At 43.9% G+C, this 25,919-nt stretch overlaps 1 protein-coding gene and 1 non-coding gene across 2 annotated transcripts in view; one reads left to right on the plus strand and one right to left on the minus strand.

The window, feature by feature from the left end:
* TMEM135 (transmembrane protein 135) overlaps positions 1-25,919 on the plus strand; it is a 200,758-nt gene that overhangs the window by 9,684 nt on the left and 165,155 nt on the right. The window contains exons 2-3 of the mRNA XM_056858328.1: positions 9,193-9,320; positions 12,647-12,739. Of these exons, the coding sequence (XP_056714306.1) occupies positions 9,193-9,320; positions 12,647-12,739 (221 nt within the window). The remainder of the gene's footprint in view (positions 1-9,192; positions 9,321-12,646; positions 12,740-25,919) is intronic.
* Positions 22,573-22,649, minus strand: TRNAV-AAC (transfer RNA valine (anticodon AAC)). The gene has a single exon. It is a non-coding gene; the product is annotated as a tRNA-Val (tRNA).

Consider the following 25,919-nt stretch of genomic DNA (forward strand, 5'->3'; position numbering starts at 1 on the left):
GCTGATTTGAATGCATCTCTAATGAACAGCTGCATACTGATGTGTTGTCCCAGTCTTGGAACCCTTGATTGACAGGAAATTCAAATAGAATTCTATGGAAGGCAGTTGGGAAATGACAGTTGGGAACTGACACTGAAAGACTGGGGAGAGTTCAAGTCTGGCAGCTGGAGTGAAAGGAATACAGTTGTGTAGGATCAAGGAGGATCCTGTGTGAGGGAAGTGGGTTGAGCGTACATCCTGAGGGAAATAGCTCCTAAGTAAAAGTGGGTGATCCCTAACCAGTTTTAAGGAATAAAATGGCAACCTGTTTGTTTTGTTCCTGCCTCCACCAACAATTGAAATATTGGCTCAAATAAGCTTATGAGTGGCAGTGAGTGACAAGGGGTTTCTATCTCATTCTATCTCAAAAGTAATAACAGCTGTCCGAATACATCAGCTACAAATTGTATACAAAATATCTATAATAACTTTCCTAATTCCTATTGTTTTACCTGTCAAGTTTATTCCTGAAACCTCCCTGACAACCTGACGTTAACATTTTCCCAAAAGAGAAAAATGAAACAGTTTTGTGTTTATAATTCAAGAAGCCTCTCGTGTGCCACATTCTGACTTATAAAAATAAAGGGTTTTGGTGGATTCCTCATCTTCCTAAGCGTGAGACAGAAAAACAACATGAGAGACATCTCTGGAATAAACGTGGCTGGTTGAGGAAAAAATAAAAAATATATAAGTATCCATCATAGCATCATTGACAGTAATTTATGCCAGGGTGGTTTATTGCCAGATTCCTGTCTGCTCGCACTGCTGCTTCTCCTCCCATGGTTTTGGCATTTAATTGCTTCCTGCCATTCTATCCCTCGGCTCTTGTCCTGGCTTGGAACAAATTGGGATAGCAAGTTGCTTGCAGGCCTTGTTCTGCTGGCAGGGCAGCATCCCAGAAGCTGAAAACATGGCTTTGTATGCTTCTCCCAGTCGTTACAATAGACTCACTGAAGAAGAGGAGTTGGTTTTTATATGATGACTTTCTCTACCACTTAAGGGAGACTCAAACCGGCTTACAATCACCTTCCTTTCCCCTCCCCACAACAGACACCCTGTGAGGTAGGTGAGACTGAGAGAGTTCAGAGAGAATTGTGACTAGCCCAAGGTCACCCAGCTGGCTTCATGTGTAGGAGTGGGGAAACAAATCCAGTTCACCAGATTAGCCTCTGCCTCTCATGTGGAGGAGCGGGGAATCCAGATCAGAGTCCACTGCTCCAAACCACTGCTCTTAACCACTATACCACACTGGCTCTCAAACTACCATGACCATGGGTAATACTGGCTCTTTTCCAGAAAAAGACATTATTTAGCCTTTGGACTGAGCAAAAGCAGCTGTAAGATGGAACTACCAAGTGGCTACCAAACAAGCACAAAGCTGCTTAGCACGATGCTACACCTGAGATGAACTTTGCTAGAGAACATCGAGGCAATGTGAGCAGGAGCTTGCCTTGTATACAGTTGTGGGAGTTTGCACAAGGCATGTCTGCCTGACATCCGTGTTCATGACAGAGTTCATAGCATATATGTATTGTCAGTAGACAATACTGACTTTGATGGACCGAGGGTCTGATTCAGTATAAGGTCGTTTCATGTGTGTTCCTATACCCTGTGGAGGCGTCTTTCTGCTCTTAACCACTACACCTCGCCTCAGGACTGGATCTGAGAGACTCAGGTTTGGATCCCCACTGCACTATGGAAACTTGCTGGGTGACCTTGGGCCAGTCACATGATCTCAGCCTAACCTCCCTCGCAGGGGTGGTTGTGAGGATACAATGGAGAAGTGGCGAATGAGGTAACCCACTTTGGGTCTCCCATTGGGGTGAAAGGCGAGGTATAAATGAAGTAAATAAATCAGTTCCATTTCTGCGCTGTTCCTTTTTGCACTCTGTTTTTATTAACTTCGGATTCTGTCTAGTGGTCAGGACTCAATAAACCTCCCTTTCCTGTGCAAATTGAGAGAAGCAAGTTTGGGCACCTCATCCTGGACTCTTTGTGCCTTAAAGGCTGAGTAATGAGTGGTTAGGCAGGAGTAACCTTGTGTTGTGTCAGGGAAATCTGTTTTTTGAAAAACTGTTTCTATGTAATTTTCTTTGTTCTAAATGTTCCAGCTCTGCTTACGTAGCACTTTTCTGATAACATTTTGTTCCCTCTTGGTAGCATTGGTTGTTGTTATGCACATTATATATAAAATTATCTTGTACAAGTTCTTGTTCAATACTGTGCTCGTTCATGGCAGTGATGGAGCTTGTAGTCCTATAGCCTTGAAAGAGATTTTTTTTTTTGCCTTCAAGTCGCAGCTGACTGTAGGATTTTTAAGGCAAGAGATGTTCAGAGGTGGTTTGCCATTGCCTGCCGCTGCGTAGCAACCCTGGACTTCCTTGGTGGTTTCCCGTCCAAGTACTAACCAAGGCTCAGCTTCCGAGATCTGAAGAGATTGAGCTAGCCTGGGCTATCCAGGTCAGGGCTTAGAAGAAAATAGCATCACTATATTTAATTTCAAAGTGCATAGTAGAATCTGTGCAGATGTCACAAAAAGGAAGAAGGTTCCTGATATTTGGCAAGCCCAGTTATTCAGAAAAAGGCAACCCCTTTTAACTGACCAATTAGGGAAACCTCTCCAAAGTGAACACATGAAGCTGCCTTATACTGAATCAGACCCTTGGTCCATCAAAGTCAGGATTGTCTACTCAGACCGGCAGCAGCTCTCCAGGGTCTCAGGCAGGGGTCTTTCACATCACCTACTTGCCTAGTCCCTTTAACTGGAGATGCCGGGGATTGAACCTTGGACCTTCATGCCAAGCAGATACTCTACCACTGAGCCACAGCCCCTCCCCAAGTGAGTCCTCTGTTAGTCTCTTGTCTTGAAAACCCCATGGGGTTACCCTAAGTCGGTGACTTGATGACACTTTACACACACACAAACACACAAAAACAAACACACAATCAGTCCACTACTGGCTGGCAGCTTGCAAAATATGTTAGGTGACTGGTTACTTTTTTAGGGGCTTATTGATAATTTCTTGCCGCCTCTGAAACTTTCCAGTAAGCGAATGTGTTTAAGTTTTGACGTGTGTTGCTGCAGCCAGCTCTGCTGTGTAGTGGATGAAGTGTGGGGAAAAACAGCAAAAACTCCAGTGGGCTTAAAGTAGTTGTATTTTAAGCCATGGGATGTTCTTTCCTTTTTCCATATACTTCTGGCACACAGTTATTCAGATGGTTCATATTTCTGACATCAGATGATGGCAATAGAGCTGAATTAAAAAGCAGTTTTAAAGGCTAAGGAAGAGCTTGGTAGTACACCCATCTTACTTTTTTATGAAGCCTTTGGGGTGACTCCTTAATTTTGTTTATTTACAACATTTCCATGCCACCTTTTTACCTAAGGCAGCGTACATCAAGGCATTAATAACATTTAAAACATTAAAATAACACACACACGTTCTTATTGTATTTTTATTATAGGTATAATTATAATTACTATGCATATAATATAATATAATATAATATAATATAAAAATACAATAAGCACATGTAGACATAATAAACATTCCTCCCTGCCCTGGTTATTTCATTTTCTCATTTACCATTTATTTAATAAATCTCATACTGTTCTTCCCTTGCTTATCCTTGCCTCCTTTCGCTGTCTCCATTGTGTCAAATTTTAGATGGTGAGCTCCTTGGGGCAGGAATTTGTCATCTTGTACTCAATGAAGCAACATACATCTGGATTATACTATATAAAATAAATAATAAACTGCTCATAATGAACAAGAGCTATCCAGTTCAACTGTGGCAAAATACCTGAGAGCCCTGTTTGGAAAAAGTGGGGAGAATTAGTGGTAACAAGAAATATTTATTAGGGTGTTGGACTGACAAGAGCATTCCTGACCTCTAAGGGCAAAAGCCCTTAGGAGGTCAGGAAGGTGCTGTGCTGGCGTTGGGGCCCTCCATGCTGGCATCCGGGCTACTTACTCTGGCGTTAGTGGCCCCAGTGCCAGCATGGAGGCCCGGACACCGGTCTGTGGATGGCGCTGTGGCAGCGCTGCCCTGGAACACCAGCGGGTCCTTCCGCCGGCATCCCACCAACGTAAAGGCTAGTGCAGGTGTTCCGGGGGGAGGAGCTGCCAGTAGGCAGCTTCCTGTCCCCTTTTGGCACCAAGAATGGCGTTGCTGCGCCATTTAAAGCCCCATTTACAATTTAAAAAGCCGCCAAAAGACTTTTTAATTTGTTTCGGTGTGCGGGGAACTGCTTAGGAGGTGCCTCAGTGGCACCTCCTCCCAGCCATCCCTACATGCCGCCAGCTCAGGAATGGGCTGAAAATATGCTAAAAAGTTCATATCCATGGATGTATAATCTAAACCAGAGGTTGCCAAACTTTTTGAGTCATGGAGCACTTTTCAGGAGAGAAAGTCGTCATGGAGCACTAATTTTCACCTAGCACCTATATACTAAACGGAATGACAGTAGTATTTTTCTTTCCAGTCTCTTCATGGAGCAGTAGGAGATGTTTCGCGGAGCACCAAGTGCTCCACGGAGCACAGTTTGGGAACCTCTGATCTAAACAAACTGTAGGGTAGGCCTTGGCTTTGGATCTGGCTTTGAACAAGCTTGATGAAATAGTTCACGTTGGGTAGCCATGTTAGTCTGTCTGTAGCAGTAGAAAAGAGCAAGAGTACAGTAGCACCTTAAAGATTAACAACTTTTCTGGCAAGGTATGTGCTTTCGTGAGGCAAAGCTCACTGCTTCAGATACCCTGCCAAAAAGGTTGTTAGTCTTTAAGGTTCTACTGGACTCTTGCTCTTTTCTGTTGATGAAATAGTGACACTTTTTAGGCAATTGAACACATGAAGCTGCCTTATACTAAATCAGACCCTTGGTCCATCGAAGTCAGTATTGTCTATTCAGACGGGCAGCGGCTCTCCAGGGTCTCAGGCTGAGGTCTTTCACATCAGCTACCTGCCTGGTCCCTTTAACTGGAGATGCCGGGGATTGAACCTGGGACCTTCTGCATGCCAAGCAGATGCTCTACCACTGAGCCACAGCCCCTCCCCTAAATGGGCGGAGTTGCAAGGGATGGAATTGCCCTCCTCCTGGAAGATCAGGTTTGCAGCTTGAGGGTGCTCTTTGATTTCAGCCTTGCAGATGGCTGTGCTAGTGACGTTGTTGACTGAAAGGTCCTGATATTGGTCGGTACAACCACCGTGGTTCTTCCTGAGTAAACCCGATCTTGCCGCCGATGAGTAGGCTTTGGTAACATCCAGGTTTACGGCAGCGCAGTTCCTTATGTGCGCTTTTGAAGGCTGTTCAGAAGCATGAATCAGTACACAAATTGTCAGCCAGACTACTGTCCGCCGCTGTTGGTTTGATCGCACTCTGGTAATGCTGAAAGATCTATGCTGCGATTGGTTTGTTTTAGGCCCAATTCAGAGTGACAGTTTTGACCTTTAATAGCCATGGGCTGGAGTGTCTTAAATCTGGCTTCTCCCATATATTCCTGTCTGTACTTTAAATTTTACTAAAGCCTGTGTGTGACACTGATGATCACAACAGATGGGGTCTTTTCTCCCATGGTACCTAGATTTTGGAACTCCCTCCTTGCTGTTGTAACAGATACCCACATTGTTGGTGTTTGTGCACTAATTTTTTTTTTAATTTGCCTGAGTTTATGGTGATGAATTTTTGTGTCTGTCTTCTGAAGATGGATGGCTAGATTTGTATACATCTGAAGTGATTTTACTTGACTGTAATGGAGTGTTTTAATGATGTTGTTTAGAAGAAGAAGAGTTGGTTTTTATACCCCGATTATCTCTACCTTTTTAAGGAGTCTCAAACCAGCTTACAATCGCCTTCCCTCCCTCTCCCCACAATATACACCTTGTGAGGTAGGTGGGGCTGAGAGAATTCGGAGAGAATTGTGACTAGCCCAAGGTCACCCAGCTGGTTTCATGTGGAGGAGTGGGGAAGCCAACCTGGTCCTCAAGATTAGAGTCCACCGCTCTTAACCATTATACCACTGTTCTTCATATTAACAAATTTGGGTGGGTGGGCACCCACGTGGCAAATGAAGTTCACTGTTAAGAAGTGTAAGGTTGTTCTGGCAGGGTCTGAACTTGCTAAGTCTGAGACTGAAAAGAGATCTTGGGGTTGTAGTGGAAAGCTCTGTGAAAAGATCAACTCAGCATGCGGCAGTGGTGCAAAAGGTAAACTCCATGCTGGTCTTCGTGATTCAAAAAGGGTACTGCAGAACTGGAAAAAAATGCAAGAGAAGGCAACCAAAATGATCAGAGAGCTGGCACACTTTTCTTGCGATGAAAGGAGTCGGGGACTTTTGGGTTTAGATGGCTTATAGGGTACACGATAGGATTTTATGGAACTATGCATGGGGTGGAGAAAGTGGATAGAGAGGGGTTTTTTTCTCCCTTCTCCTATAATACTAGAACTCAGGGGCACCTAATGGACTTGATGAGCAGTAGCTTAAGCCAGAAGTATTAAGAAATACCTCTTTGCTGAACAAGGAGTTACATTGTGGAGTTCACGCTAGTGGATATAGTTATGGCCATGCACCCAGATGGCTTTAAGGGGGGGGGGTTAGATTGATGGGGGAGAACTCTTATCAACGTTTACTAGCCTTGATGATTAAGAAGAACATCCATATACAGAAGCAGCTTCCCCTGAGACTTGATGTTCAAAATGCCTTGCAGTCTTATTTGATATGCAGAAAAGTTCTTGGCATATTCTATCTTTTAAGGTTTTGTTCAGGATGTGCTAAAATGGGCCTTCCAACCATGCATGGGACACCTTGATAACTGGAATCTTTCAGATCTTCCATTCAGCTGTCATCGCCGTATTGTTGCTGGCACCCGGCTCTCATCTGTTGCCCGCGAGAGGTATCGGGCGTTCAGTGCAAGCCGTGTTGTTTCAGCTTGCCTCAATTGTCATCATAATTTAAGAAAAAGGAAAAGTGCAGGGAAGGCAACTGGGGAAATATGTCAAGGAAAAACGTTGTTCTTTCAGTGCTGAACTTGCATGATGTGAAAAGGATTTCCCCCCCAAGTTGTGAAGTTTGGAGTGCACATTTCGTCTTCATGAATGCCTGACGTAGATTTTATGTTTGTTGCAAAGCATGCAGTCGAGCACCAAGCTAACTGTATAGTCTCTTTGATGTTTGAACCTGGGTATGTATTTTTCCCCTTAGTTTATACTTGTCACACATGAAAAGTCTTTATTTAGGTGATTTGTTCATCCTTAACAACCCAGAAGCACAGAGGTGGATTGCCACTGATTCTTATGGAAACTGTCCAGTCCACTCATTGCATATTTACTCAGAAGTAAGTCCCATGAAGTTCACGGGAATTAACACCCAAGTTGTGCATATTTTAATTTTACTGTACTTCGTATTCTGCCTTGCCCCCCCCCGATGAGACCCAAGACAGCTTACATTGTTCTCTTTTCCTCTGTGTTATCCTAGTTAAGATAGATACTAGTCATGATGCATACTTATTCTCTCCGTCATCAGAGGAGCATGCCGAATATATTAGGTGCTGGGAACACGGGCACGATGGTGCTGCTGCAGTTGTCTTGTTTGAGGGCTTCCTAAAGGCACCTGGTTGGCTACTGTGTGAACAGACAGCTGGACTTGATGGACTTTGGTCTGATCCAGCATGGCTTTTCTTATGTTCTTATCCTCACAACAACCCTGTGGGGTAGGTTAGGCTGAGAGAGTGTGAGAGTGGTCCAAGTTCACCCAGCAAACTTCCATAGCAGAGTGGGGATTCCAACCTTGGTCTCCCAGATCTTAGTAAAGTTAGACTACTGTATTACTTTTCAGGTAGGGTAGCCGCAAACTGATGCTGAAGTAGTCTGCAGCCTTGTTGGATCAAGCAAATACTGTGTGCATAGTTTATCTTGACTTTATTAAGGTTTTTGATAAGGTTCTACTTGATATTCTTGGTGAAGGTTGGTAAAATGTGGCTTGGATCCTATTACTGTTAGGTGGATTTGTAACTGGTTGACAGATTGCACCCAAAGAATGCTTGTTAATGGTTCTTCATCCTCTTGGAGAGGAGTGACAAGTGGGGTGCCTCAGGAATCTGAAGCGGGTCAGTGCCTTTCAAGTGACTATGCTCTTGGAATTGACCCCTTCCTGAGAAGTGGTATGTTATCTTATTCAGATAGTCACTTACTAAGCAGGACTCAACTACTTTACTCACTTAAAAAAGCAAGTCTTTTTATTGATGTACTTCAATGTAATTGTGTATATATATGTGTTTATACAAGTATTACAATGTCTTAATATTAAGTAACAATGTATAGTAACAATGTATACAGTAAAGCAAGCAAGTTCTACATACTGTTCAGTTTTAAAATCCAACACTTAAAATATAACAGTCAAATAAGTGTGATTTAGTTCAAAGTATCTAATTCACACTCTAGAATAATATATTTGTAAAGCCATACATACCAACAGCCTCTTCTTGAGACCCTCTGAGAGAGGTCTGAAGTACTAGCCTTTCTGTGCCTGTATTTATACTGTTTCAGTCACCTTATGGATGTGAAACCAATCTTCAAGTATTTGCAGGGCTATTATGTAGAGGTTGGAATGGAATTGTTTTCTGTTGCTCCAGAAGGTCGGACCAGAACCAACGGGTTGAAATTAATCAAAAGAGTTTTCAGCTAAGCATTAGGAAGAACTTCCTGACAATTAGAGCAGTTCCTCAGTGGAACAGGCTTCCTTGGGAGATGGTGGACTCTCCTTCCTTGGAGGTTTTTAAGCAAAGGCTGGATGGTCATCTGACAGCAATGCTGATTCTGTGAACTTAGGCAGTTCATGAGAGGAAGGGCAGGAAGCGGTGAGTCAGTGCTTGGCTGTTGTGGCCCAGGGTAATGCTTATTGGTGCTTTGGAGCCAGGAAGGAATTTTCCTCCAGGCCAGATTGGCCAAGGGTCCTGGAGTGTTTTTTGACCTTCCTCTGGGGATAGCGCAGGGGTCACTGGGGGAGTGTGGGGGGGGGAGGTGGTTGTGATTTTTTTGCATTGTTCAGGAGGTTGGACTAGATGACCCCAAGGTCTCTTCCAGTTCTGTTTCTATGTTTCTGTCTTATTGGTTGAAATGTGAATATGAATATAATAAATGAACTTGAATTCTTTTAGATTGCTGCAATTCTCCGGAAGCGAAAACTTGACTATTATTTGCACAAACTGCTCCCTGAGATCTTGCAATCAACGTCCTTTCTGACCGCAAATGGAAGTCTGTATATTGCGTTCTTCTGCATTCTAAGGTTGGTTTAACTTGATTTTATGGGGTGAAAATTTGCTTGTTCCTCCATTAACAGTGATACATTTAAGTTCTCTGTTTTAACTTTTTTATTTTTAAAAAAAGGAACCACAAATTTTGGAATGAGAGTCATGGATTTCTGTGCAAGAGTCACCCTTCCATCATTATTTATTACTGTTATGTTTTGATTGCTATCCCACCCCGTCCCCAGGGCTCATTTAATGAACTTACCAGTATAACATTTAAACTTAAAAAAAAAAAAGATTCTGGAGATGTCAGACTAGCTCTGTTTCCTATTTACTAGCTAAAAATGCTTACTTGCCATCGGAGATCATCCTGTGGGACTGTGAAAACAGACCATTTCTTCTGCTCGGAAAATGTCTTTTAACTCTTTCGTTGGAGTGATTAAGCAGCTTACGATACCATGTTTAACTGTGCTTGAGATTTTGAGGGCGTTTTTGTCCTCCAGGACATTGTGGGGCGAAAATGTCATCTCAAGTAGCCTTCCCCCACCCCCCGTTGTATTGCATCTCCTTTCCCATCAGTCAATTAACATTTGGAATTAGGAGTGGTCACTTGGGGGAAGCAAATGCAGAGGATAGGAATAATTCTCCATCTTTCTTTAATCAGCTAGAAGACCTTCTCTAAGCTCTGGCTGTATACAGCAATTCGAAAGCAGAGTGTACTCAGGTCGTGTGCTATGCAAGCTTAAAATAAATTGCTGAAAAGCTCACATGAACCCCAGTAAGCCATCCCCACCTAGAGAGGGTGACCACTTAGGTAGACATGTAAATCTGATTCGTCTCTGCGTCAGTTTTACTTATATCATTCAGCTAACCTCAGTGCATAAATGCATCAAAAGAACCTGCCTTCTGAGGCTGTCTGTTGCATCTCATCATGAATGACTGCTCTAGGTTTGCCTCCTTTCAGCCCGGATTCTCGCTCAGAACAGTAACTCATGCAGAAAGGCAGGTTGATCTCCTTGGGGGCCCGGGTAAAGCGTTACTTAAAAGGTTTACTTTTAGAGTATGGAAGAGTGAAGGGTGTGTCTTCAAGAAGAAAGTGTGGCTCAGCTGTCAGAAGTTTAGAAAGTGCGACGTATCTTTATAGCTGGTGTCCGATTCAAAAAGTGAAGCTGAGGAAGATTCTGTAAAACCCACTATTGACTGAGTGTAGGGAAAAATCGGGGAGTTTATTTTGGCTCCTCTTTGAATGGTAGAGATAAAGAAGACTTGTAAAGAAGTTCACACAGGTTCCTAGCCCACAAATATTTTTACTAGTTTACCTGTCCATGTATATCAGTTACTCATTTATAGTTTAAAAGTAGGGGGAAGCCAACTTCTGTGAAGCCTTGGTCTATGAAGGTGAATCTCGCATACCACAGGCAGCTTGGCAAATGTCTGTTTACAAGTGTGAATTGTAATGCGTCATTCTAAACATGCGTAACATTTCAGTAAAATTCTGTGAATGCAGAGTAACTATGTATTTGGGTTGCTAACTAGCCTAGTCTTTAGACGTCAAAACGGCTAACAATGTAAAATGTTCCAGTGCAAAAAATTAACATAGGAAATAGCATACACTCTAGGCTTAACCTTGAGTACCAAACCAACCAGATGGAAACAGGCAAGTCCCTGGAAGAAAGGAATACCCTAATTATGGGGGCAGCCATTTTATTTATTTATTTATTTTGGTTTCATTTATTTATTAACCACTTTTCTTCCTTATGGAGTTTAAGGCAGCTTACAAGATTAATAAAATACGTAAAAATAGATTACACAAAAGTCATAAAACCAACATTTAAAATACCTATTTAGGACTGCTTTAATCAAATGCAGTCCTAAATAAAACTGTCTTCAGCTGCCTCCTAAAGATTGAAAGTGAGGGTGCCAGACACATCTCCTTGGGGAGGTTGTCCCATAATTGTGGGGCTGCCACTGAAAAGACCCTCTCTTGTGTACCCACCAAATGAGCTCATTTGGTCGATGGGGTAGTCAAGAGGGCCTCTCCCTATGATCTCAATTCCGGGGTAGGAACATATGAAGCACCCATCTTCATGTGCCACGGATCCTTCTGCTTAGCTTTTGGGATCAAATAATCCAGAAAGTGGTAGTGGTTCTAGGAAACTGCAGTAGCATACAGAGGTGGAGGCGAACTCAGAAATAGGTAGCAACCCAGAGTGTCACTGAGGGCTTCTGATGTTTAGCATTTTACCCCCTCCCCTGGTACTTTGTGTGTGTTAAGTGCCGTCAAGTCGCTTCCAACTCATGGCGACCCTATGAATGGAAGTCCTCCAAAATGTCCTATCTTTGACAGCCTTGCTCAGATCTTGCAAACTGAAGGCTGTGGCTTCCTTTATTGAGTCAATCCATCTCTTGTTGGGCCTTCCTCTTTTCCTGCTGCCCTCAACTTTTCCTAGCATGACTGTCTTTTCCAGTGACTCTTGTCGTCTCATGACGTGACCAAAATACGACAGCCTCAGTTTAGTCATTTTAGCTTCTAGGGTCAGTTCAGGCTTGATTTGATCTATAACCCACTGATTTGTTTTTTTGGCAGTCCACGGAATCCGTAACACTCTCCTCCAACACCACATTTCAAAGGAATCTATTTTCTTCCTATCAGCTTTCTTCACTGTCCAGCTTTCACACCCATACATAGTAATAGAGAATACGATGGCATGAATTAATCTAGTCTTGGTGGCCAGTGACACATCCTTACACTTCAAAATCTTTTCTAACTCCTTCATGGCTGCCCTTCCCAGTCTCAATCTCCTTCTGATTTCTTGGCTGCAGTCTCTCTTTTGGTTGATGGTGGAGCCAAGGAATAGAAAGTCTTGAACAATTTCAATTTCCTCATTGTCAACCCCCTGGTACTTTAATTATGGATTAATAGATACATTTCGGTACAGGATACATCAGCCTCTGCGTTCTCCTGTGATAATAAAATCTTACCTTGTCACCCTAGAAATAAATGTAGAAAATAGATGTAGCACTTTATATGAGAGTAATGTTTTGAAACACAGTGGCTACAGAATTGATGTTCTTCCTTGGGTGTTATGAGAGTGGATGGATTTTATGAGGTTCTTTGTATTTGTCAAGAAGAATCCTGAGATGAGAAAGGGTTGCTTTATTGTCAAATGCAGCATAGATATCTGGCACATACATACACATGAATGTAACCCTACAACTTAATACTTACATACAAATAACGTATTCTTGATGTGTGTGTGCATATATATATATGAGGGTAATCCTTAGATTCCTACTGCATCTCCCCCCCCCCCCCCAATTTGGGCATGGAGATGAATGAATGCATATTTAATTTTTTTTTCAGGCGGATACTTGGAAAATTCTATTTTTGGACTCCTGGTTTTGGAGCTGCTTTACCGGCTTCTTATGTGGCTATTCTTATTGAAAGGAAGAGCAGGTATGTGGTTCATATAGCCCTGACTTGTTTTCATGGACGTGGTGCAGGGAGGATGGTTCGTTCATGTTGCAGGGCACCGGGGAGATGAATTTTTGTTCTGCATCGATATTATATTTTCTTACCTTAAGCTGTGATAAAATTTTGCAATGACGACAGGTACAGGATGAGTATGATTCAAAATATACGAGGAAGTTTGTTTTCAGGATGGCAGGCTGTGAAGAAATCATTAAAAAGAAACCAATGAACTCTCCCTAGAACCTTAAACGAATAAACTGAGGCTATCGTATGTTGGTCACTGGAAAAGACGATGATGCTAGGGAAAGTTGAAGGCAGTGGGAGAAGAGGAAGACTCAACATGAGATGGATTGATTCAATCAAGGAAGCCACGATCCTGCAAGATCTGAGCAAGGCTGTTAAGGATAGGACGTTTTGGAGGACATTGATTCAAAGGGTCGCCATGAGTCAGAAGCGACTTGACGGCACTTAACACACACAAACGGTGCCTGAAGGTTGTGAAATCAATCCAGATGATAGGGGTTCTGAATTGGATGAGAGCCAGCATGGTGTAGTGGTTGAGAGTGGCGGACTCTAATCTGGTGAACTGGGTTGGTTTTCCCACTCCTCCACATGAAGCCTGCTGGGTGACCTTGGGCTAGTCACAGCTCTCTCAGCCTTCCCAACCTACAAGGTGTCAATTGTGGGAGAGGAAGGGAAGGAGATTGTAAAACAGTTTTAATCTCCTTAAAAGGTAGAGAAAATCGGCATATAAAAAACCAACTCTTCTTCTTCTACTTGGATAGAGGCCAGTGCTTCTATAGCTCCCTGTGATTCTAATGCATTGTTGGCCATGATTTATTTATTTATTTAAACATTTGTACCCCACCTTTCCTCTTGCTTCAATGCGGATTACAATAACAGTTAAAACATCCCTAGCGAAGCCTAAAGATAAAATAGCAAGCCCCAGTTTCTGACGGGGTGGTTGATTGCCAGTTTCCTGTTTGCTCGCCCTGCTCCTTTTCCTCCCATCCCTCCCTTTTGGCATTTAATTGCTTCCTGCCACTCTATCCCTCGGCTCTTGTCATGGTTTGGAAAAAAATAGGCGTAGCAAGTTTGCTCGCAGGCCTTGTTCTGCTGGCAGGGCAGCATCAAGGAAGCTGAAAACATGGCTTTGTATGCCTCTCCCAGTCTTTATGATAGATTCCCTGGAGCAAGCAGCCTCTCTAGTACAGTGTTGTAAGCACTACAGAGGCTACATTTACATTTTGAGACCACAGTGTGGTGTAGTGGTTAGAGTGTGGGCCTAGGCCCACGTTTGAATCCCCATTCTGCCATAGAAGAAGTAGAATTGGTTTTTATACGCCGACTTTCTCCACCACTTAATGAAGAATCAAACCGGCTTACAATCACCTTACCTTCCCCTCCCCACAACAGACACCCTGTGAGGTTGAGAGAGCTCTAAGAGAGCTGTGACTAGCCCAAGGTCACCCAGCTGGCTTCATGTGTGGGAGTGGGGAAACAAATCCAGTTCACCAGATTAGCCTCCACCGCTCATATGGAGGAGTGGGGAATCAAACCTGGTTCTACAGATTAGCGTCCACCACTCCCAACCACCACTCTTAATCACTATACCATGCTGGCTCTTTGAGTGACATTGGGCTTGCTGAGTGACATTGCGTCAGTTATTTACTGTCAGCCTGACCTACCTCACAGGGCTGTTGTGAGGATAAAATGGAGGAGTGGAGGATGATGTAAGCGTCTTTGGGTCTCCATTGTGGAGAAAGGCAGGGTCCAAATGAAGGAAATAGATTTATGGTTCTCTCTTTCCTTTCCAGGTAGGCCCACTATCTCTACGTGTGGACAAGAGAATGAGTCTTGGCATTTTTTTTTTAAGACTGCTGATTTGTTTACTGTCCTGTAGCAATGCTGTCGAGGCAGATTGCTTGGCTCTATCCCTTCTGCTGGTGTTCATCATAGGGTTCCTTGGTAGTCTGAGGGTGCTAGGTCAATAGATTGCTCTAATATGTTCCTCCAAGCTGATCCTTGCCCTGTTGTAAAATTTCTGAATATTGCTATTAAATTAATAATCTGAGTACCAACTAAATGTTAACTTTTGTTGTTGCTGTCATATGGATTCCACTTGTGTATAATTTGGATTTAGGCCTTTTATGCAGGGATGTTTCCCTGCAGTCATCCCTGTCGACTGCTTCGGGGCTTCTTTTTGATTATGCATGCCTTTCCCGACTGTCAGAGGTCGCCTCACTCTCCATGTACGTTTTGCCCTTGTTTTCCAGATGCTGTTTTAGTCAGAATCTGGAAAACATGGGCAAAACTCATGGAGAGTGAGGAGAGCTCTAACGGGCGGAAAAGGCGTGCATAATCAAAAGGAGGCCCCGAAGCAGTCGGCGGGGGTGACCGTGGGGAAAAGTCCCTGCATAAAAGGCCTTAGTCGCCCCAAGAATTTTAAGGGGATGGGTCATTTCCTGTCTAAAGGTTAGCCTGTTGCAATGTATATTCATTCTGGAGCTTAAGCGCTGGCTCTTGACTGGGTCATGTTGGTTGGTAAGGAATCATTCAGTTTCTTTTACAAACGCTGGCAGGAAAGAAGTGTTACTCTATCTTCTAGGCCTGCCAAGATGGCGGTGCTGAGGAATATGCTAAAAATAGGGAATGCCCAATGGATTCCAGCGCTAGGGTTGATTAATGTATGTTCAAAGGGGATAGAGTTCACACAGTTGGCCATGTTGTGCTGAGTGTGAAACGATGGATAAAAGCACTCTGCTGCAGAGCGTCAAAAATAATACAAAACATGCTCTTGTTCTCCCACTCTGAGCTGGGAGGTTTCATGGAAGTTGATGGGAAGATTATGTAGGCTGGGTTACATAGAGTCTGAAGGTAGGCAGGGTTATATAGAGTCTCTGAAGGTAGGCAGGGTTACATAGAGTCTTTTGGGTTACTCTGCCTCGTAGAATTACTCAGAAGCCCCACAACGGTGTTACCATTGAAGACTGACTGTAGTCCTTGACTAGATTGGATCCTCATTATGCTCAAAACTAAATTTCAGACGGTGGTTTGTACAAAAAGGTGGGGTAGAGCTTTCAGAAGAAGAAAAGACCCATCAGAGGTAGTTTCCCCTGCTTTTCTTTCCTAGGCTAGGTGATTTTACCCCTGGGATTCATGCTTCTAGTCAAGGCTAGAAAGAGCGATACTCTTAACGGAACTCCCTACGGCGTTGAATGGTGGGTCCAATTCCCCCCCCCCCCCCACACACACACTGGTCCAGTCCAACCCTCCATCTATGCCTCATCATGATTCTTCTACCCTTTGGTGCCTGTAGAGTAATCTAAAGGATAATTCTGCAGGCAAATCAGATAATACATCCTGCCTACAAACATTTATTTATGGAAAGGGTTTACACCTCCATCTTTCTCCTAAGAATCAAGGCAACCTACATAAATTACAAGTTGCAATGAAAACAAAACAGTAATACGATAAATTACCACATCATAAAGTCAACAGAACCACCTATCGGGACAAAAATTGCAGCATCAGTGTTCCTCCGATGATTTCCTGACCCTCCTCAGAGAGCTTCCTGGAAGAGAAGACTCTTGCACGTTCTGTGGAAAGCAAGAAGGGGACGGTGTCCTCATGACCTGTTCTGGCAGGCTGCTCCATAGTGTAGGCCCCAGCGATGACAGTGCCCATGTTCTGGTTGCAACAGAGTAAACTGCTCTAAGGGCATATGCAGAGAGGAGGAGGTTGTCCAGGAAATGCAGATGCAGCATAGGACTATGTTGGGAGATGTGCTCTGATCATCACAAGGGTCCCAGGCTGTGAAGGGCTTTTAAGGTCATAACTGGGCTTGGAAGAGAGAGGAAGCCAGAGCAGATATTGCAGCACCAGAGTCAGGCTTAGCTTCGGTTGCAGAGAAAAAGTCTACGTGTGCGTACGCTTCCTATAAGCCCTTCTGAGCTGACTGTTGAGCGTGTAGACTGGGGGGAGGAGCCAGTGTGCTGATGCCTGCTCGCCTTCTACATGCATTGATCTTGGTCTGCGAAGTGTGTTTTTTATTCCCCACCCCCCAGCATTATGGCATGTTTGTATAAAAACATAAGAAAAGCCCTGCTGGATCAGACTAAGGCCCATCAAGTCCAGCAGTCTATTAACACTGTGGCCAACCAGGTGCCTCTAGGAAGCCCACAGAATAAAAGACGACTGCAGCAGCATTCTCCTGCTTGTGTTCCACAGCACCTATTATAATAGACATGCTCCTCTGCTACTGTAGAGAATAGGTATGCATCATGACTAGTATTCATAGCCCTATCCTCCATGAACATGTTGCAACCAGTGATAACAAGAAGGCTTTGCCAAGCAACTCCAGTCCTTTTGTATCTCCAGGCCTGCACCCAAATTATAAGAGTTTCAAGATTGCTGGAATACTTCTAGGAAAGGGATTGCCTTCCAAATCTTTTCCTGCCATTAATCAGCTTGCATCTTCTAAGGGCAGAAAGAAGTGACTGGCATAGCGCCAGTCCATCTTTATCTCTGTGGTAGATCAGGGAGGTGTTCAACGTGTCACAAGCAGCTGATATTTATCTCTATTGGAGAGGCTTCCTTTGGGGGGGGGTTATGCACTGTACCTGACCGATGTGCCCAAGAAAAGGTTTGTTGAATCCCCAAATAAAGGAATCTGGAAAAGCACCAGGGGCTATTGACAGCTGGCTGGCACTTGTTGGAAATCAAGGTGGGCAGACCTGTTCCGGTTTTATAGCAGAGCTTCAGGTTTATTTTGTTTTTATTCTTCATAATGCCAAAAATGAATAAGGATATATGGGCCAACTGGAGTGACAGAGACAGTTCTAGCTAGATGATGATGATGATGATGATGATGTTGAAGAGTTGGTTTTTATATGCCAACTTTCTCTACCAGTTAAGGAAGACTCAAACCTGCTTACAATCATCTTCCCTTCCCCTCCCCACAAAAGACACCCTGTGAGGTAGGTGGGGTTGAGAGAGTGTGACTAGCCCAAGGTCACCCAGCTGGCTTCATGTGGAGGAGTGGGGAATCAAACCCGGTGCTCCAGATCAGAGTCCACCACTCCAAACCACCACTCTTAACCACTACACCACGCTGGTGATATAAATAATTTGTAGTGGGTGTTCTGTAAAACTGTCAGAAACTTTCCTACTCTCACCCCTTCAAGGTCCATCCAGAGGACCCCTGGGGATGAGGTGACTTGGGTTCCCTTTCCCCTACCCTATGGTGGGATGGTTACAGCCTAATGTACTTGTTGAGGTGTACCACTTGTAAGATAACTGTACTGTTGACATGGTAAGTCAGGGGTCCCCAGCCTTTTTGAGCCTGTGGTCGCCTTTGGAAATCTGACACAGGGCTGTGTGCACAACAACAAAATAGCTCCCGCCAGAGGCAGAGCCAACCTCAAAATGTCAGGGAGCCAGGTTATGCGTGATTCTCATAGTAACTCTTCAGCATTTAAGTCAGAAGCAGGATGCCTTTTAATCTGCACAGCCAATCAGAAGCCCTGCTGGGCATGAACCACCTAGCCCTGGCCACCTGGCATTTTGTAACAAGACATGGCGGGCGCCAGGGTGTCCACAGGCACCACCTGGGGGACCCATGTTGTAAGTGATACAAATCAGCAGATGGATATGAAGTCGCTGCATGAATTCTGTGATGTAATATTTCCCCATTAATATCACGTGGTTGTTTTCCTCTTGCAGGGTGCAGTGCGCGGTGTATTCTTTTTCAGTTATTGGAATGTTGCTTTGTTTACTTAGCATTCAAAGTGTTTTGTGATTCATAATTAATGCCACATTTGTTTGGAATAATCAATTCTAGCCGGCTTTGCAGTCGAAGCCGCTCACATAGATATATTCCATGGACAGAAGTAGATATTGAATAATAAGGTTTCTGAAAGACAGCAGCCTGTGCCTAAAGTTAGTTCAGTCTTAGAGGAAAGTGATATTGGCTTAGTGACATCAGATAAATGTAATCCATGAAGAGGGGCTTGCTTTGCTTCTCTTTGCTCCTGTTTCTAATGGTTAAAGCCTATTTAACATTCCTTCTGCCGTGACTACATTCCAGATGGTGGATTGATAGGGTTTCTGAGAGTGAGCCTGCTTGGATGCTATCGCTCCAGTTGGCTTTTATTGTTTCATTCCTCAAGTAGAGTCAGGACGGCTTTCTGCGTCCGTGCCAAGGACAATTTGAATTTCATTTTATGGCACGTCTAAAACTTAGGAAAAAGAAGTGTTGCTTGGGAAAAAACCCACTATATATAAGTTAAGCATGAGCTGAATCTTGGCAGCATGTTTCCACATTGTTTTCTAACCAGCATTGAAATAACAGGTCCGGTTATTTATTTGTTTAAAACGTTTTTATACCGCCTTTCCATCCCATCAGGGTCCCCAAGGCAGTGCACGTAAAGTATTAGAACAATTAAAAACAACATTAAAATTATGAAATAATTCAATAAAACACATAAACAGCACCAGAAAAAGAGAGGCCAATAACCATTATTGGGGATATGCCAGATGAAAGAACAGGTCCAATACTGGTCAATAAATAATAATGATGATGAAGAAGAAGAGGTCCAGTTATTTATTTGTTTAAAACATTTTTATACGGTCTTTCAATCTGATCAAGCCCCCCAAGGCAGCACACTTAAAATATTCTAACAATTAAACACAACACTGAAATTATGAAACAATTCAATAAAAACACATAAACAGCACCAGAACCAGGGAGGAGGGCCAATAACCGTTATTGGGGGTATGCCAAATGAAACAAACAAGTCTTCACCTATGGGCAGGATAACTGAAAGAGGGAGACCGCCAAATCTCCCTGGGGAGGAAGTTCCAAAGTTCTAATGCCATGACCGAGAAAGCCCTTTCTTGCGTTGCTACCCATCTAGCCCCTGATGGCAGGGGCAACTGAAGCAGAGCCTCTAAAGATCACTGGAGTGGACAGGTAGCTTCATATGGGAGAAGGTGGTAATTAAGGTATGTTGGGTATACAGGGCTTTAAAGATCAATACCAGCACCTTGAATTGAGCCCAGAAGCAAATTGGAAGCCAGTGTAGATAGCACATGACTCCAGTCAGTGCTCTTCTGGACAGTCTTCGAGGGCAGCCCCGCGTGGAGCACACTGCAGTAATCTAATCTAGATGTTAACCATAGCATACATCTGCCTGTCTCCGCAAAGTTACTTTTACAGTTAGAATGACTTCATGTTAACATAATTGCTGCTTGGATTGGTTGCTTCACATGATAAACTGTTCTATATGTCCTAGCTCTCATGGGGTATATAGTCCTAGCTTGTTGTTGGAAGTCCATCACACTTATCCTTTCTCTTGGTCAGAAGCAGTGATCATAGGTTGGGAAGGAATTGTGTACTTTCCCTACCATAGGTTCTGGTTGGAAGAATAGAGGACTTCAAGCAGCTTGTGAGATTAATATAATAATTCTCTTCACTATGCACGTTGGATACAGTGTTGCTCACTTAAAAAATATTTTCCTCTAGAGTACTGGGCTAAATTAAAAAAAACAACACACCCTATTTTTTGGATGGAAGAACCATTTTTTTTAACAGCTACTTGTAGGGTAGTGCAGTTACTTATTAACAAGGTCAGGATCAAGCTGAAGTCTATTTCAAGACATCTGGTTCCTAAGCAAACAAGATGTCAAGATGGCATTGGATAAGCCTGTGATTTCTATTCTGGGTTTTAGAAGGCTTCTTTGCATGTAATATCTTCTCCTGCATATAACTTTGAGTTTTCCCCTTCTGGGGCATCAGAGACCACCACAGCTAAGTGTTCTGTCTTACTTGAAGCCTTAGAAAGAAGACTTATAGCATTTCAATGTGAAAGTTTGAGTACAATTTCAACGCAGAGTCTTATCTTCTCGGGTAAACTACTGCTAGAGATTTGGAGTCTGTCTATCTGCTAGGAATGCATATACCTGGGTCGGTCGTTTGCTGTCGTTTATTAACAGCATAGGCATTTACTGCCAAAGCATGGGGTAGGTATTTTATGCAGGAGAGCAACTGAGGCTGGAAAGCAACTAGAGTGAGGGATGCTAAGGTCATGATGGGCTGATAGACCTTCAAACAACACTAGGAGCTGTGTCTGGAGCATCAACCAGCTTGCAGTGATTATGTGTGGTTCTGGGTCCCAGGAGCATGTGGGACCTGCAGTGATCCTCAGGCACTAGACGGTAGCAAGAATGGTCCTGACTGAATTATCTGTGTTTACTATAAAAGCCAGCATGGTGCTGTGGTTAAGAGTGGTGGTTGGGAGCTGTGGACGCTAATCTGGAGAACTGGGTTTGATTCCCCACTCCTCCACATGAGCGGCGGAGGCTAATCTGGTGAACTGCATTTATTTCCCCACTCCTACACATGAAGCCAGCTGAGTGACCTTGGGCCAGTCACATTTCTCTTAGAGATCTCTCAGCCTCACCTACCTCCCAAGGTGTCTGTTGTGGGGAAGGGAAGGCGATTGTAAGCTGGTTTGATTCTCCCTTAAGTGGTAGAGAAAGTCGGCATACAAAAACCAGCTTTTCTTCTTTTCTCCCTCTTCTTCTAAAACGTTTTGTGGTATCTCAACTCTTGGAATATGCACTGACTCCCTCTGGCCTTCATCTTCCACCTAGTACTTCCTATGTGATCCTACAGCATCTCATCGTCCATTTTAAGTTGGAAAATAAGATTCAAGTCCAGTAGCAACTTAAAAATGAACAAGATGCCCAGGGTATAAACTTTTGAAAGTCAAAGCTCCCTTCGTCAAATTTTGCTCTTCTACTGCAGACCAACACAGCTACCCATCTGAAACTGTATTCAGTTGGAGATCTTTTGTTTCCTGGAATGTAATGCTGCATTAAATTGAGTTTCTGGCAGGGTTGCCAGCTCCAGGTTGGGAAATACCTGGAGATTTTGGAGGTGGACCTTGAAGAGGATGGGGTTTGGGAAGGGTAGGGACTTCTGTGGGGTATAATGCAATAGAGTCCACCTTCTAAAGTGGCCATTTTCTCCAGGGGAACTAATCTCTGGTGCCTGGAGATCAGTTGTAATAGCAGGAGATATCCACCTGGAGATACCCACCTGGAGGCTGGCAACCCTAGTTCCTGGACAAGTGGAAATTTAAGGATGTTTGACCAGGCTCCAGGACGGTAGCCTTAATTTGCCACTTAACAAGCAGGGTCTCTAGTAATTTAGAGATCTTATTACCCAGTCAGGTCCAAACTGAAGTCCATTGTCAAGAGCTATGGGTATCCCACGGCAACAATAAACTACTTAAGATCAAACTAGTTTATTGTCACAAGCATTGCATGGAAATAATAATAAGAAGAGTTGGTTTTTATATGCCAACTTTCTTTACCACTTAAGGCAGAATCAAACCGGCTTACAATCGCCTTCCCTTCCCCTCCACACAACAGACACCCTGTGAGGTGGGTGAGGCTGAGAGAGTGTGACTTGCCCAAGGTCACCCAGCTGGCTTCACGTGTAGGAGTGGAGAAACAAATCAAGTTTAGCCTCTGCCACTCATGTGGAGGAATGGGGAATCAAACCCGGTTCTCCAGATCAGACTCCACCGTTCCAAACCACCGCTCTTAACCACTACACCACGCTGGCTCTCATCAGCCAGAAAGTTGACCTGTCTCACCTAACGTTTGGACACATGAACACATGAAGCTGCCTTATACTGAATCAGACCCTTGGTCCATCAGCGTCACTACTGTCTACTCAGACCGGCAGTGGCTCTCCAGGGTCTCAGGCAGAGGTCTTTCACATCACCTACTTGCCTAGTCCCTTTAACGGGGGAAGCCGGGGATTGAACCTGGGATCTTCTGCATGTTAAGCAGATGCTCTACCACTGAGCCACAGCCCCTCCCCAAGGAGCACATACTTAGTACTCACTAAAGGCAGAGTCTCATCTTGCACGTATATTTTACAGTTTGCCCTTGACTGCCAGTCATGTGTTGTTTGGAAGTCCTCTTCTTTCAACTGCTCACCAGGCCTCTTTATATACCCAACCATGATGTGAATCTCTCTTTTGGAGGCATAGGTTGAAAACTTTCTCAACAACCTGAAAGTTACCAGGATCTGGTGGCTTCTGGAAGACTGGCTTTTATATGGAAGTCTGGAAGAATCAAGTGTTTTACCTGGTTCAACATTACTTAGAGTATTGCTCAATCTATATTCTGCTGTAGCCAAAAAAAAAAGGGGGGGAGTTACCAGCCAACCCACTCAGAAGCTGAATTTTCTGCCCAATAACAAATTAGTGGATTTTCTGTGAAGTTGCAGCATTCATATGCGTTAAGGCTGGGCCTTTGCAGAAATAAAAAAAATATTGTATCACCACCAAATGTCTTCATATCACAAAAAAGATTCTCTCATTTTGGAAAATATATCTGGGGGGGGGGGAAGCATACGGTAATTATTTTGCTTTTAAATCATAAACATGTTTCTGGCCTTCTACACATATCTTGCAGCTGTCAACCAATAATCACTTTATCTCTTGCCAGTGTACACCCTATTTTAAGCTCCCCATAGAGATTTGCTCGCACAACATCCCTGTTGGAGGCTGAATTGAGGAATGAATTGTCCATCAATCAGCTCTGAGCACAAGTGTTGACGTCTCTGGGTTCTAGATCAGAGTATTGTTCTTGGTACACTGCTGGGCCCTTACAAGAATATGGGAAATATTAAAAGCAAGTCAGCAAAATCCCTGCCCTTTGGTTTTCTTCTATTTTGCTGGCACCGTAAGAGGGGTAACTAACGTAATAAAATCTCTGTGAGACAAAGCAGAGATTTACCTTTTTCTTTACAGAGAACAAAATAACCATCTTGAAACCAGCCATGGCGTCTTGTACTCTTTTCCGTAAGCAGGAAATGTAACTACCTTTCTCGCAACACAATTCTGTTTGCTGAGAAATTTGCTCCGTGGGGCTTGTTTCTTAAGGAAGGTAGAATTGTTATGTTTACATTATTCATGTTGGCAGGATGTAGGAGGAATGGGGGCTTTTATATTTAGAACCCCCCCACAAACACACACTGCTGGATGTAGCACATCTATACAGAGAAGCATTGCATGGCACACAGATAGCAGAATCCTGAGAGGAAGGACCAGGCCTGTGGTTGAATGTGGCAGACAGGTTTGGCCCTCATTGCAAGAGTGACCCCCAAGTGGCATTTAGGAATATTGATGTACTGTTGGATGGGGGCACAGGAATCCCAGTTTTGTTCTGCAGTGACTGCGAATGGTGGAACCCATGCCATGCAGTCAATCTTCCATAAAGATAGGTAGCCGTGTTGGTCTGAAGTAGAACAGCTGGATTTGAGTCCAGTAGATCCTTCGAGACCAACCAGATAAGCTTTTGAGAGTCAAAGCTCCCTCTTGGTCTGTTATTTTTTTCTCTTGTACGGTGATATGACAAGTACAGAGGAGGGTGTAGAGCAGACAGGTGTCTTTCCTGGAGTGCTGGTATTGTTATGGTGCTGCAGAAGGTTTGAGGAAGATTTGCTCCCTCTCTGTTATTTTCCGTCCTTCCCCACATGAAAATTTGCCCTTAAACCAGTGATACTCATTCAGTGGTTTGGGAGCCAGATGTGGCTCTTTGACAATGCTACCTGTGGCTGTTCCCCGACATGGCACCCGCCCCATGCACCAGGAGAATGAGCAACGTCATCATCTCCTGGTAGGGCTTGTGGTTGGCAGGTGGTTCCCACCTTAAAACAGCCGCTGCTGGAGGATGGATAAACTGTAAGCCAGCCTGAGTTGTGGGCAGGAAAATGAAGGGCCTGTCCACTCCCAACAACTCGCCTTCTCTGCAGCCTCTGTTTAGGGGAGGGAGCTGTGGCTTAGTGGTAGAGCATCTGCAAGGCATGCAGAGCATCCTAGGTTCAGTCACCAGCATCTCCAGTTAAGGGATCTGGCAGTAGATGATGTGAAAGACCTCTGCTTGAGATCACATGAACACATGAAGCTGCCTTATACTGAATCAGACCCTTGGTCCATCTGCTTGAGATCACATGAACACATGAAGCTGCCTTATACTGAATCAGACCCTTGGTCCATCAAAGTCAGTATTGTCTACTCAGACTGGCAGCGGCTCTCCAGGGTCTCAGGCAGAGGTCTTTCACATCACCTAATTGCCTAGTCCCTTTAACTGGAGATGCCGGGGATTCAACCTGGGACCTTCTGCATGCCGAGCAAATTCTCCACCACGGAGCCACAACCCCTCCCCTATGATATTCTGGAGAGCCATTGCCAGTTGGCGCAGACAATACCTGCCTTGATGGACCAATGGTCTGATTCGGTATAAGGCAGTTCCTACATACATAGGAGTGAGTGCCGCCTCCTTAAACCATGCAAGAACTGCTATCCTCAACAATCTTATTCCAGTGGAAAGGTTGCCATGCTAGTATGTCGCATCAAAAACAGGGTAAAGGTCTTGTATCACCTAGAGCCAAGAGACGAAGATTGATTTTCTGAACTTTTGCAGCTCACTGCCTCACACATTTCTTTTAAGACTGCTACTCATTACTGGCCCTCGCCAGTCAAGCTGCGTTGGGTATCAGGAAAATGTGTTAATTTAAACAGAGCTTGAAGAATGGCAATTAGATCGCTCTAGAGACTCTCTGTTGTTGTATTGTTCGCCCTAATCAGCCTATCCTTCACTGCTTTTCACTGCTTAATTAATTGCCACAAATTGTCAGCAAAGAACTCTTAATTGCAACTAATCAAAATAAAGATCTAGAGTGGCTTTGAAAGGGACCATTTTTGTGTGTGTGTCCCGCCCCCCAAGTGTCCTCTAGGCGGAATTAGCGTTTACTCGGCGGCTGTTAACATAGCCGGCGGCTGTGACCACGGAGCAGACTGTGTCACTGGGGCCATTATAAAACCCGGACTTTAACGCTGTGCAGTTTAGTTATAAAAAGGTACTTGGGGGCTACTTCTAAACATGATTTAGCTTCACAGCTTTCATTTCGGGGCAGGGGGGATAGTAGCACAAGCTTCATGTGTCTCTCCTAAAAGCGGTCCTGACTTGTCTTTAAAAACATAAATAAAAAATGCAAAAGTTGAGAAGCGTTTGTAAATGTGTTTAGGATCAGTTCTCTTCTTCTGGAATCACAACGGTGCAGCTTTTTTGATTTTTCCTT

This window comes from Euleptes europaea, chromosome 12, assembly GCF_029931775.1.
Source record: "Euleptes europaea isolate rEulEur1 chromosome 12, rEulEur1.hap1, whole genome shotgun sequence".
Lineage (NCBI taxonomy): Eukaryota > Metazoa > Chordata > Lepidosauria > Squamata > Sphaerodactylidae > Euleptes > Euleptes europaea.